Source organism: Hipposideros armiger, unplaced genomic scaffold (genome assembly GCF_001890085.2).
Source record: "Hipposideros armiger isolate ML-2016 unplaced genomic scaffold, ASM189008v1 scaffold_24, whole genome shotgun sequence".
Classification (NCBI taxonomy): Eukaryota; Metazoa; Chordata; class Mammalia; order Chiroptera; family Hipposideridae; genus Hipposideros; species Hipposideros armiger.
In genome coordinates this window covers 6,673,492-6,686,029 of record NW_017731374.1, presented here as the reverse complement: position 1 = coordinate 6,686,029, position 12,538 = coordinate 6,673,492, and the positions used below count along the sequence as shown (strand labels likewise).

The 12,538-nt window shown below is 47.3% G+C and overlaps 1 protein-coding gene and 1 pseudogene across 5 annotated transcripts in view; one reads left to right on the top strand and one right to left on the bottom strand.

The window, feature by feature from the left end:
• Positions 1 to 897: 897 nt before the first annotated feature.
• The window catches only part of ZNF618 (zinc finger protein 618), a 170,781-nt gene continuing 159,140 nt past the window's right edge, over positions 898 to 12,538 (bottom strand). For all 5 annotated transcript variants that reach the window (XM_019635873.1, XM_019635874.1, XM_019635877.1 and 2 more), the window contains 2 exons: positions 9,336 to 9,437; positions 898 to 8,696 (listed from right to left, as the gene is read on the bottom strand). In XM_019635873.1, the coding sequence (XP_019491418.1) occupies positions 7,180 to 8,696; positions 9,336 to 9,437 (1,619 nt within the window). In that variant the 3' untranslated portion in view covers positions 898 to 7,179. The remainder of the gene's footprint in view (positions 8,697 to 9,335; positions 9,438 to 12,538) is intronic.
• Positions 11,666 to 11,994, top strand: LOC109379340 (cytochrome c oxidase assembly factor 5 pseudogene; annotated as a pseudogene).

Here is a 12,538-nt window from a genome sequence, read left to right as displayed (position 1 = left end):
CCAGCTTGTGTCTATGCATGCTGTTACACATGGGATTCAATGGAATCTGTTTAGCTGATCCAAGTAACGCTCTCTCTTCAAGGAGAGCACCCCGTCCGTATCTGGTTGAGATGCTGGGGTGTCTGGCAATCCCTTACCTTGATAGCAAGATGGCAGTTTTACCTTTGAACGGGTGTTTGGGCAGCATCAGGCCTGCTTTAGGAGGAGCTGTCGCGCTTCCTCGCCCACTCAGGTAACAGCTTGTCTTTGGGTGGCATCTTCTGAGTTGCCTTCAGGTGGACTCTATTCCAGCAGAGCACTGAGGTGCCGCGTCTGTAGTGTGAGGCTCTGGGCGAGGCCTGCAGTGGGGCAAGACCACCCAGGCTGGTCCCTGCTGTTCACCGTGGAGGGTGCTTGCAGATGCCACCAGGAATTTGGCAAAGCCACGGACACTCTTCCCCAGAAAACGGATGATACGCACAACACAAAAAATCACACATATTACTTGGGAGAAGGCCAAGGTCGCAGGGTACAGGGTCACAAGTGGCACATGAATGACCACTGGGGAAGGCAAACTTGGATGTGTCCCTTAGGCATAGGGTCTGTAGGATTCTGATTAAATCCACCCTTTCTTCCATGGGCTAATGCTCCATAAGCAAGCCCCACAGGGCCCACATCTCCTTTTGGCCATGACCCACCTCATTTATCAAACACTGGCTGAGCCGGGTCTGGTGCTGGAGGTGAGCAGTGAGCTCAGATAAGGAGTTGACAACCCCAACCTCAGAGTCCCCCTTGGGATGAACGCCAGCTGTCACCTCCAGACGTCCTGCCTCTGGTCCATGTCTACTCACCAGGAGATGCTCCTAACTGGGTGACATGGCCAAACCCAAACCCAAGAAATAACATCACACACTGCCATCTTTCTAAAGGTTGTTTTATTGTAAAACCATAAATACAACACTGACATGAAATCATTTAACCAACTGATCCTCTAACCGTTAAAAAGGATGTCTTTTTGCCTTGGCATCAACCAACTGGGAAATAATGTTGCAAGAATTCATGGGGTAGAGGGGTTCTGAATTCTGGGCTGGGGCTTTTGGCGATTTAAAGAACCAAGTGGAACCTTCCTCTTCTCCCTGGGAATGTCCCACTTTCAGACAAGAACAAACAGGTAAAAACAGCAACATTTAAACAGCTCAGTTTTAAATTTTATTACTTTGTAAAAATCTTTTCTTTTTTCTGGTCCTTTCCTCCATATGACATCAGTAAAAGTTTTCAACATCACGAAACTGATTTCGCTGTAAATGGAGAAACGGTACCAAAACAAAGTGAAACAAAAAACCCAAAGGACAAACAGAAACCCTTAAATAAACCCTCGTTTGGTCTCGGGGGCTTACACATCACACAAGAACCATCAACTCAACCCCCATGCAATGTGACTCCTTGCAGAGCTGTTGGATCCACAAGTTGTTGGATCCACACTGACACAGGAGACTGCAAACAACGTCTTTTGTTAATTAACACAGCAAGGGTGACACTAGGTAACTTTTTTTTTAAATACAGTACATGGTACACAGGGTCCCAAGATGGCCCTGCATAAACCCCTTGTGGAGACTTGAGCCAAGCACTGGCTGTTTATAAAAATATTGTGTTGCTACAAAAGTATAAATTAATGCTACCGGTATTAAGAAATATTAAACACATAAAACTTATAAGGATTAAGAAAAATATTCATTAATACCTGTAGAAAACTCTGGCCTAAAAAAGATATTTTTTTGTGTTTGTTTTTTTGTAAATTTTTTTTTGTATTTTTTTAAGATGACTTGAGTTTCTTGCACTCGAGACACAGTCACATGTGCCTATGGTATTGCCTAGAACATCTTAACTACTGAGAAAGGATGGGGGTGGTGGTGCACACACGTGGTTACTGAGTGGGGCACAGGAGGGAGGGGGCACCAAGGCTTTCTCGATTTACCTGATGTGAAAGAATCACCGATGTGAAGTTGTGGGGGAAAAGAAAAAGGCAGGATCAGAAGAGAACTGAAAATAATTTATATTTTTTAAAAAATATCTCTGCTTCAGGTGGTTGTACAAAACGATTTCCTGATGCCTGGGTTCTGAATGGCCCTGGACATGACGCCCGGTGGGTCTGAGAGCCTCCAGCCCCACCGGTCCCTCTGCCTCCTGCCTGGTGAGTCCCAGCCCCATGCCAGTCCATGAGCTTGCTCACTGCTTGGGATCCCAGCTACTTGGGCTGGGTGGGAGGGTCCCAGGCAGGGATTGGCGGGCACCTGGCTTGTGGGAGGAGCACCTCCTTCTGGCTGGTTTCAGACCTCAAGGTCTCTGCCAAGCTGGACTTCAGGAAGCACCACAGGGGTCCCCAGGCCCCTGAGGTTGCGGTCAAGGCTGGGCTGTGCCCCTATAAGGAACTTTGGTTTGAAGAGTCAAGGTGCCCAGTGGAACGCATATGGATGGGTAGAACCCTCAAGGGTCCTGATGCTGACGCCCAACTGCAAACCCAGCAGATTGTTCTCTGTACAGGAGTTGCATCTTTAAAGCAACACTGTGGTGGCGGCGGTGGGGGCGTGGATATACAAACAGCAACCTAAAGATCTTCACCCTCATCAAAACGGAAGCAGGGACCTTTTCGCACAGTAACCACAGGGCCCCTTCACAAAAAGGTAGGCCTCTACTGACAACAATCCTCAAACCCAAATGAGAGACAAAGAAAAACAACAACAAAATCCTCCAGAAAACCCTGAAGAGGGGAAACTGGGAGGGAAACATAAGAGGGAAAAACACTGTATCATTGGTTCACCATAACTGGCCTAGCAAACATTAGCCACAGTGAAGAGAGGGGCAGGCCCTGTCCCAGCTCTCCCGCTGGCCCAGGTGGGTACAAGAGGCTGGGGTGAGGTTGGCGGGGGTCGAGTAAGAGCCCCCCACCCAGTCTCCAGGGAACAGCCTGAGCTCTACTTAGCCTCTCGGTTCTGTCTAAAGCAGCAGGCTTTCTAGGAGCCCTTCCTTGGGTACATCCCAGGGACACAGGCAGTGCCCTGTTCCCAAGGCAAGGGCACAGCTATGAACTTGCTCCAGCTCAGTGGGGCAGGAGGCTGCCCACTGTGCCCTGTGTCTGCAAGCACATCCATGATGATGAACATAGCCAGGTATTGTCCCTTTCTGGGCCACTTCTCACGAAACCTCCCTTCTTCACCCACCTCCCAACGTCATTTCAAACCTTTCTTGTGAACCTGTGGGCCCCAGAGAGTGTGTGCTGTATCCTCGACATCTCCAGGTGCCCACTCTCTAAGGAGTCTAGTCCAAGTCCAGGTAGAAGCAGGTGGCCTCCTGCAAGCACAGGGGACTCCTAAAGACAGAAGAAGTTCAGCTTCACAGTGGAAAACATGCCTTGTGGAGTTTTTCTCTGGTGTTTCTTGAAAGTGCAGGAGAAAAAGGCGCAAACTGAAGGAGAGAACACCTGCCAGCCTACGGACCTGGTGTAAGAAAAAAAAAAAGTCCCTCTTTGAATCCTGGAGACCCATAACTTCTCAATGTCATCGTACCCTTTTCCGATCCAGGAGCCAATCTCTGAATGCCAAGCATGAGGTCAGGCAGGCTTGATGCGGACACAGCAGGTGGCTCCTCTGTTTTGTTTCTTTGTCTCTAACAACCATTAGAAGGGAAGCCGAGCTGGGAGACTGAGGTATAGGGAAAGGAGAACAGTGTTGGGATGAGAGCATCCACTCACGATGACTGGGATGGCACCATTGCTCTGGATAGAGCCGAGACTCCTGGGCTGTTCCAAATCTGAGGGACCACCCATGAGGCATGGTCCTTGGCTTGGGCTTTGGTGGTGAAGCCAACTGACCTCCGGTGAGGGGCAAACCCCCTGAAGAGTCTCCTCTGGGGTCTGAATATATCAAAACAAAGACCAGTTCTGTCCTGGGCATCACATGGCTTGAGATGAGTTGTATCCAAGTCAGCAGGCAACCACCTTGAGCTGCTCAGAACAAGACAGAAATGGCACCTGGTTTGCCAGTCCCCAAGGGCCTATGGTGGAAAGTCCTACAGCAGTCACTGAAGTGGGAAACAGAAGACAAAATCCTTCCGAAGATCAATGCCAGGTTGGGCGCCTGGAGATGAACTGGAAGAGCCTACCTCAATCCTTTGGCTGAACTAGAATTTGAACAAGGTGGATATTGCTGGAAATCAGGGGGCCAGTGGCTGGACCTGTGAGATCTTTGGGATTTGTTAAGCTATTCGTTACAGCAGGATTTGCACAATGGGAATTACCTGCGTGAGACAGCAGACAAGGGAAGCTTGGTGCAGTCTTTCCTGCTGATAACACCAGTTTTGGGGGAACCAGAGGTTGCAAGAGAGAAATGACTACCTACCACCCTGTTACCACATCTGGATGGGCAGCCCCAGGAAACAGCTTTCAGATTACCCAGTGGCATTCACATCAAGCCTGCAGAGCAAGCCAAGCTTTGAGGGTTGAACTGAGGTGGAAAGAAAGAACAGGAGGTGACACATATGACTAGGTATCTAATGTTTAGTAAAACTTACTCGAATTTTCATTCTGGAGGGCAGATATCCCGTGTTCTAAAGAGAAGAATGCTGAGTGCTCTAAATGCATATCTGGGCTTGGTCTCCAATAGCTTTGCAAGAAAGTGAAATACCTGCTTTCTAACAACTGGTCCAAAAACGGGGCAACACCAGCACAGCTCTGCTCTAAGTAGAAGGAGGTTGGGCTCCAAGGTTCCGCTCCCACCGACCACACAAAGTGGGTAGCTATGACCCTTCTTGTGTGGTTAAAGTGCCAGGTTGTTGATCCCTCCAGCAAAGCAAAGCTGGAGGGATCTCTCGCAGTAGGCATCTGTCACTCATCAGCAACCCTGCAGCCACCTTCTGGAATGCCCCCAAAGGTCCCATCAAAAAGTCTGCTTGTTGCTCCCATACTCTCTAGCAAGTGACATTAGATGGCTGTCCCGTGCAGACGGAGGCTCTTCTGATGGCATGACCTCAGGTTGGAAATGCTGTGGAAGAAACACCTAGAACTTCTCCAGGAGAGGAAATGGCATGGTGGTTCCTGAGACCATGGCTTACGGCAGAGACTGTGGAAACGGCCCACTTTGATGCATTTCAGTATGTCGACGACTAGGAGGGTTAGTTTTCATGAGGCAAAGTGAGCAGACTTGGACCCCAGGGACAGTGTTTTTAAACCAACTTCACGTCCTCGTCTGCCACAGACCAGGTAAGAGGGCTGTTGTTGTACAGTGCTTTTTGTAGTCGAGGTATCTCGCAGTTGAGTAATGCTTTATTACTAGGAGGGGATGGAGTGGACACCGTCAACCCCAAGATGGTAGAATGTACCTTTGCGAATGGCCCCTCACAATGCTGGGCTTTCTCAGCCTGAAGCCCTTGGTGTAACCATCTCAATCCCACGACCATGGGCACCGGAGGATATGAGAGAACTTTATTCATGGAGAGGTGGTGTGGGGGGTTGAGCGCTTATCCTGATGGAACCAACTCTTGTGAGGGGAAAGGGGCCATGCTCTGAGCATTTGGACTGAGTGTGTAGAACCTAAATTGCTCATGGAGAGAAAAGTCTAAATATCTTTCACAGCATCAAGTTGAATATGGCCTAATGCCATTCCATCCCCAAAACATCAATTGTTTGGCCCACAAGGCACCATGCTCAACTACTGTCCTGGAAGGAGGGCTGAGGCTTGCGTGGGGACCCCAGGGCTGTGGGCAATGTAACCACCGGAACCCCTGGAGTCCTGGGGAGGGGGTAGAGGCTGTGGGTCTGAGGTGTGATGGATGTGAACACGGATCAACTCAGGAGTCCCTGCTGAGCTGGAAGTGTCAGTGATGTGGCGAGTAGTGTAATGCACTCTGGGTATATAAGTCAGACATTCGCAGTACCAGACACAATGAGCCAGGAGGGCGGGTCACCTGCTTACATTCAGGAAAACTCCTAAGCCACATGCTTCCCTATGGCTTCCACCAAACTCCAAATCTGTGAAACCTGTGACTCCAACCCCATTCCTGGTCTCCAAACAGCACAGCCATGTGCATGGTCTTGGCTGTCCAAATACATGAAAACTGGACTGTACAGGGAAGGCTAATAAAAACCTTAAGATAGTGAATATACCACTGAGATGAGCTAGTTTACAGTGTGACTTGAGGAACAAAAAGGGCCATTTTTTTAAAAAGCCTCCAAAACATAAGTTATAGACATTCAGTGCCTCCTAGCAGAGTCTAAAAATTAGAAAAAACTAGACAAGCCAAAAAAAAAAAAAAAGGTAAGAACTGCTGAAATGTTAAGGGGAAAAAAGGAGTGGAGACAGTATCTATACTTCTCTGAAAAATGTCTTTTTTCTCTCTTATATTAAAAAGCCAAAAGTCAGCTTTATATTCTTAAAGTCTCCTTTCCTGATTTGGGGAGATAGATAGGTGTGTTTCTAAGGCGGCTGCCCCATTACACCCGAGGGTGTCTCGAAGGCAGCAGCTCAATGCCCTGAAGGTGCAAGAACGAAGTCCAGTGCAGAAACTGTCCATCTGATGCAGTTTGGAGAAACCATGGCAGGGCAGCTGGGGAGGGGCGGGGTGGAGGGGCTGCATTAGGGTCAGGAGGGCTTGGAGGAGGGGAATGGAGGGAAAAGGCGGACCACGGGGTGAAGGACAGAGAGTGTCAAGTCACTTCAGATTTCAGCTGCCTGAACACTTTACATCAGCGTTCCACCAATCTGCACACCTGAAAATGGAGTCTTTAAAGCCCCTTACTGAGAAAAGGAGGTGAAGCATCTTCCCTCTTTCCCGAACACTCAGCTTTCCTGACACACCCAGTTTAATGCACACACGCCCATGAGCAGGCGAGGGTACATGCACCAGGGTAGTATGTGTGTGCACGCGTGCGCAAAGCTTCTGCGGCCACACAGAGGAGCGCAGAGCCCCACGCCCGCACCCACGGTATGTGTGCTCGGATACGTCCGCACAGGGGCGGGTGTGCACACACATGCACACACACACTGAAAAAAAGCACTTAAGTTTCCAGGGGGCATTTATAATGAGGTCCACAGTGTTTAGAACTTAAATTCCTTTTCTTTGTTTGCGACAGTGTTGTGTGTTTTTTTTTTCCTACCCTTCTCTTCTTTTCCTTTTACAATTTTTTTTTTTTAATTCTGAAGTCAAGTCTTAAAGCATGTTGGATTTCAGAAACATGAGTTTGTTCATATCTTCTGGACTGAGCAGTCGCCTCCTTTTGATTAGAAGTGCCTGTTCACACATATTTACACATCCGCTCCTGGCCCCCACAGCCGGGACCGCAAGTAGCCAGAAGGCGAGCTTGGCGAGTTTTGTGTGCTTTTGGGTAACGCAAGACCAGTACTGGAAGAGATCGGGCGTGGCCTGGAAGAGGGGCTCCTGCAGGTAATCGTACACTTCGTTCTTCCCCAGCCGCTCGTCCTCCTGAGCTGCGGGGTTCTCGCCGGCGGCAGAGCGGGGCTTCTTGGCAGCGGGCTCGAAGTCCGCCTCCTCGGTCCAGGACTCCTTGACCTCATTGATGAGCTCGCACACCTTGCCGATGATCTCCTCGTGCTGGTAGGGTGGGACGGGCCGCAGCTTCTGCTGCGGGTCCAGGATCATGGCCACCTTGTGCGCCGGGTGCACCTTGAAGTTCTCCTTGAGGGCCTCCAGGAAGAGGTGGCACAGCTTGCTGACAGTGCCCGCGTCATTGGCCTTGGCGGTGAACAGCTTCTCCAGCCTGACGTAGGTGGGCAGCACCAGCTGCAGGGTGGGCTGGCTCTCGTTGCTCAGCTCGATGACCGCCTGCTTCACTGGCGTCAGGATGGCCGCCAGGTTGCTGAGCAGGTGCTTGTTGAGGCTCTGGATGAGGTTCATCTTCTTGGCCCGGCTGTAGAATTCGCAGATCTGCTCGTAGCGCTCGTGCACCAGCAGCAGTGAGTCCGTGACCGAGTTCCAGCAGGGCGGGGGCGAGGTCTCCTCCAGCGACCCGAAGGTCTCCTTGGCGAGGCCTGTGGAGCCCGCCAGGTCCTCGCACACGTTGAGCAGCTCGATAACCTCGTGCATGCTGCGGGCCTGCAGCGTCCGCTTGCTCAGCACGCTCTGCACCACCGAGTTCAAGGCACAGGCTGAGCAGCGGAGGCACATGCCGGCCTTGGAGAAGGCGGACGCGCTCACCCGGCAGTCCGTCACGTACACTGTCCTGATCTCCGACATCACGAACTCCGACAGCACATTCTGCACCCAGTGGTGCACCAGGTCACCACTGTCACGAATGTCTGCGCCCTTCACGCCCAGCACGTAGCTCTTGATGTGGTTGCCCTCGGCCTGGTAGGCTGTGAGGATGTAGCAGGAGTCGGGGCCCACGCTCTGTGAGTGGCAGGTGACGCCAATGCCCAGGCAAGCGTTGCTGCCCAAGGCACACGTCACCTTCACCTTCACCTGGTTGTACATGCGTGGTAGGTGCTTCAGTGCCAGCGTGTTGAAGTTGCCCAGGATCTCCGTGACCGAGAAGGCACCGTAGCGGGCGCCACTGTCCACCAGTGTCTGTGCCAGTTTCAGGAACTCCTTCCCGCTCACCACGCTCAGCGCACCCAGGTCGGCACAAATGACCCGCAGCAGCCGCTCGGCAATGTTCTGCCGCTCCTTCTCAGGGATCATGCTATTGGGTGTTAAACCACTGCTCGTGGCTGGCAGGGAACACAAGGAGAGAGGGCATTAATCCCAGCATTTGAGGATCCTCAGTCTGGGAGCAGCCTAGTCCTCTAAGCATCTAGTATTACGAATTATGAACAGATTTCATGACACACACGGATTGCCGCTGCTGGCTGCCTTTAAATAACACGAGTCTCATGGGGATAAAATATAGTGGTATGTGTGTCACGTACTCCTTCATGTGTCATTCACCTAGACTTGTAAAGCCAACTAGACTAGCCTGATCTCGTCCTCAGTATGGGAATGGCCTCTCATAAAGGAATCTCTAGTGAATGAAATTCATGAGGCCACAACGTCAGGAAAGAGCAGACAACAGAAACCATTAAGAGTGGATTCCAGCTCTGACTCTGTCACTAAGGTGTGCTCTCTGACCACAATAGCTCACCCTCCTCTCCCCGGACCTCCATCTGTCTATCCTGGGGAGGTCATAATTCACACAAACGGGGTCTTACGGGTGAAAATGCTTCGGAAACTGTTATGCATGGTCTTCCATCATCATGGGAGGCACAGGTGGTAGGGGTGGGGGGCAAGAAGGGAACAACCAGAGCGGGGGCTGGGAGTACGAGAGCCAGACCTCCACGAGTCCCCCAGGCTCCAGCCAGAGAGAGACCTACTGTTGTTGGCACTGTTCCTCTGGGCCTGGGGTTTCCACTTCTCTTCCACAATAGCAGGTGGTGATCGGGACTGGTTGGAGGCAATGTTGTTCTCATTGTCCGCTGTGGGCACAAAGGGGACAGTGTGTTACACTACAGTGTAAGAGGCCTGTGGGCTGACAAGACAAGAACGACTTCCAAGTTGGCTTTTTTGTCTTTTCAGTACATTTACTAGAAAATCACTTTCTGAGGCTTGCATTACCCTCATCTCTAACTAGAGGAAAACACTACAGAACAATAGCCCTCATAAATATACACACAAAAATCCTCAAATGTACACACAATCCTCACATAAATATACACACAAAAATATTAGCAAAAATAATAATACATCATGACCAAGTGGAGTTTACCCCAGAAATGCAAGTTGGGGTTAATAATTAAAAACCAACTAGTGTAATTCCCTATACTAAGAGAAAAAAGAAGAGAAATAATCTCCAAATGCACATTGAAATGTGACAAAATTCAACACCTACTCACGACACAAACTCGCAGCAAATTAAGAACAGAAGGAAACTTAAGTTTACTGAGTTGATAGAAATAAAAAGGATTATAAGGAAATATACTACAATAATAGTATTCCAACAAATTAAATAACCTGAAACAGACAAATTCTTAGAAAGACATAACCTACCAAAACTGATTCTAGAAACAAAATCTGAATAGACCTATAGAAAAAAATTAAATTAGTAATCAAAATATTTCTCTGTCTCTCTCTCTCTCTCTCAGAAGGAAGGAAGGAAGGAAGGAAGGAAGGAAGGAAGGAAAGAAAAAGAAAAAGAGAAAGAAAGAAAGAAAAAGAAAGTTCAAATTCAGATGGCTTCACTAGTAAATTCATATATTAAAGAAACTCTTCACAAATCCTTCCCAAAAACAGAAGAGGAGGGAACATTTCTTAATTTATTTAATGAGGTATTATTATAATACCAAAATCAAACAAAGAAATTACAAGAAAAGAAACTACAGCCCACTATCCCATATATAGATACAAACATCCTCAATAAAACACAGCATACCAAATTCAGCTATATATATGTAACAGGTTATACATCATGACTAAGTGTGATTTATTCCAGGAATAAAAGGTCGGTTCAACATTTAAAAATCAATGTAATATACCTTAATAACAGAATGGACAAAAACCACATGATCATCTCAATAGATGCTGAACAAGTATTTGACAAACCCAATACATTTTTCATGATAAAAACACTCAACAAAGTAGGAATTGAAGGGAGCTCTTTTCAACCTGATAAAGGGCATCTATGAAACACCCACTGCTAATACCATACTTAATGGTTAAACATTGAAAGCTTTTCCCCTAAGATCAGGAACAAGAAAGAATATTCACTTTCATCTCTTCTATTCAACATGTATTAGAGGTTCTAGCCAGGGCAATTAGGAAAAAAAAATCTAGATTACAATGGAAGAGAAGTAAAATTATCTCTATTTTCAGATGACATAGTGTGTGTATAGAAAATTCTATATAGAAAATACACACACACACAACTACTAAATAAATGAGTTCAGCAAGGTTGCAGGTAACAATGTATTCATATATCAATTATATTTCTCCACAATAGCAAATGAACACTCCAAAAATTAAATTAAGAAAATAATTCCATTTATAATAGTGTCCAAAAGAATAAAATACTTAGGAATAAACTTACAAAAGAAGTGCAAGATTTGTACACTGAAAACTAATGACACTGCTAAAAGAACTCAAAGAAGACTTCAATAAATACAGACATTCCACGTTCATGAACTGAAAGACTTAATATTGTTAAAATGGCAAAAAACAAAACAGAGCAAAAAACCCAAACCGATCTAGTTTCAGCACGATCCCTATCAAAAGCCCTACTGACTTTTTTAATAGAAATTGTCAAGTTGATCCTAAAATTCTTGTGGAACTAGAAGAGATGCAGAATAGTCAAAAGACCCTTGAACAAGAAAAAAGTTGGAAGGCTCCCACTTCCTGATTTCAAAACTACTACAACGCTACAGTAATCAAGACAGTGTGGGACTGGAGGTACAAGGACAGACCTGTGGATCGATGGAATAGAATTCAGAACCCAGAAATAACCCTCACACTTATGGTCGACTGATTTTCGACAAGGGTGCCAGAAAAATTCAATGGGGGTAAGAAAAGTCTTTTCAAAAAAATGGTGCTAGGGCCGGAAATTGTTGACGCCAGTTTCCGGTCCTTTCCTCCAGGCTTTGCTCGCGCGTAGCCGGGTTGCTGCTGTTGCGGACAGCAGCAGTCGGGGCGGCGGAGGGCGGGAGGCGCAGCCATGCCCCGGTATTATGAGAACCAGCCGGAGAGCGGCGCGTGCGCGGGCGTGAAGGAGGGTGACCTGGGCGCAGGTCGGCTGCAGGCGGACTGTGCGCTCCGGGAAGGAAAATCCCCTCGGCAGTGTCTGAAGGAAGGAAACTGCAAAGCTTTGAAATATTCATTTTTTTGAATGTAAAAGATCAATGTTGGATGCCAGATCAAGATTCAGAGGAAGAAAAGGATATTGACACTATTATGTTGAAACTGAGATGAAAACAACAAGGGATTTTTTTTTCCTGCCCATTAAAACAGAGAAGCCAAAATAGGAAACAGTTTTTCTTCTGTTTGGTCAGGTCAGTTTTTCCCTCCGTGGACACTGGAGAAATGGTTCTTGTTTTGAATATGTATAAATGACCCTCTTGCTCTAAGTGATTTTTAGAAGAAAATTTTAATTGATGAGTTAGCAGCTGGGAGTATGAGAATTGTTCGAAAGCACAAAGAATGGAAAAGTTGTTATTGTCAAACTTGACTCCTCAAATCAAATAACAGAATTAGTACATGCTTTGTGAATGTTATGAAGGCCACTGATAGGACTGTAAAAATGAATAAATAACATGGAGCCTGGGGAGAAGATGTCTCTCGGAAAAGTTTAGGATACAACTTTGTTAGTCATTCTGTCCTGTTTAGTTCTAAAATAAATTGTGTTTGATTCCTGGGAGAAAAAAAAAATGGTGCGAGGACAACTGTATATCCACATGAAAAAGGACCCCTATCTCACACCACATGTAAAAATTAACTGAAAATGGAATATAGACATAAATGTAAGAGCTAAAACTATAAAACTCTAAAAGAAAATGAGTTAAGTCTTTGTGATCTTGGGTTAGGCAATGGT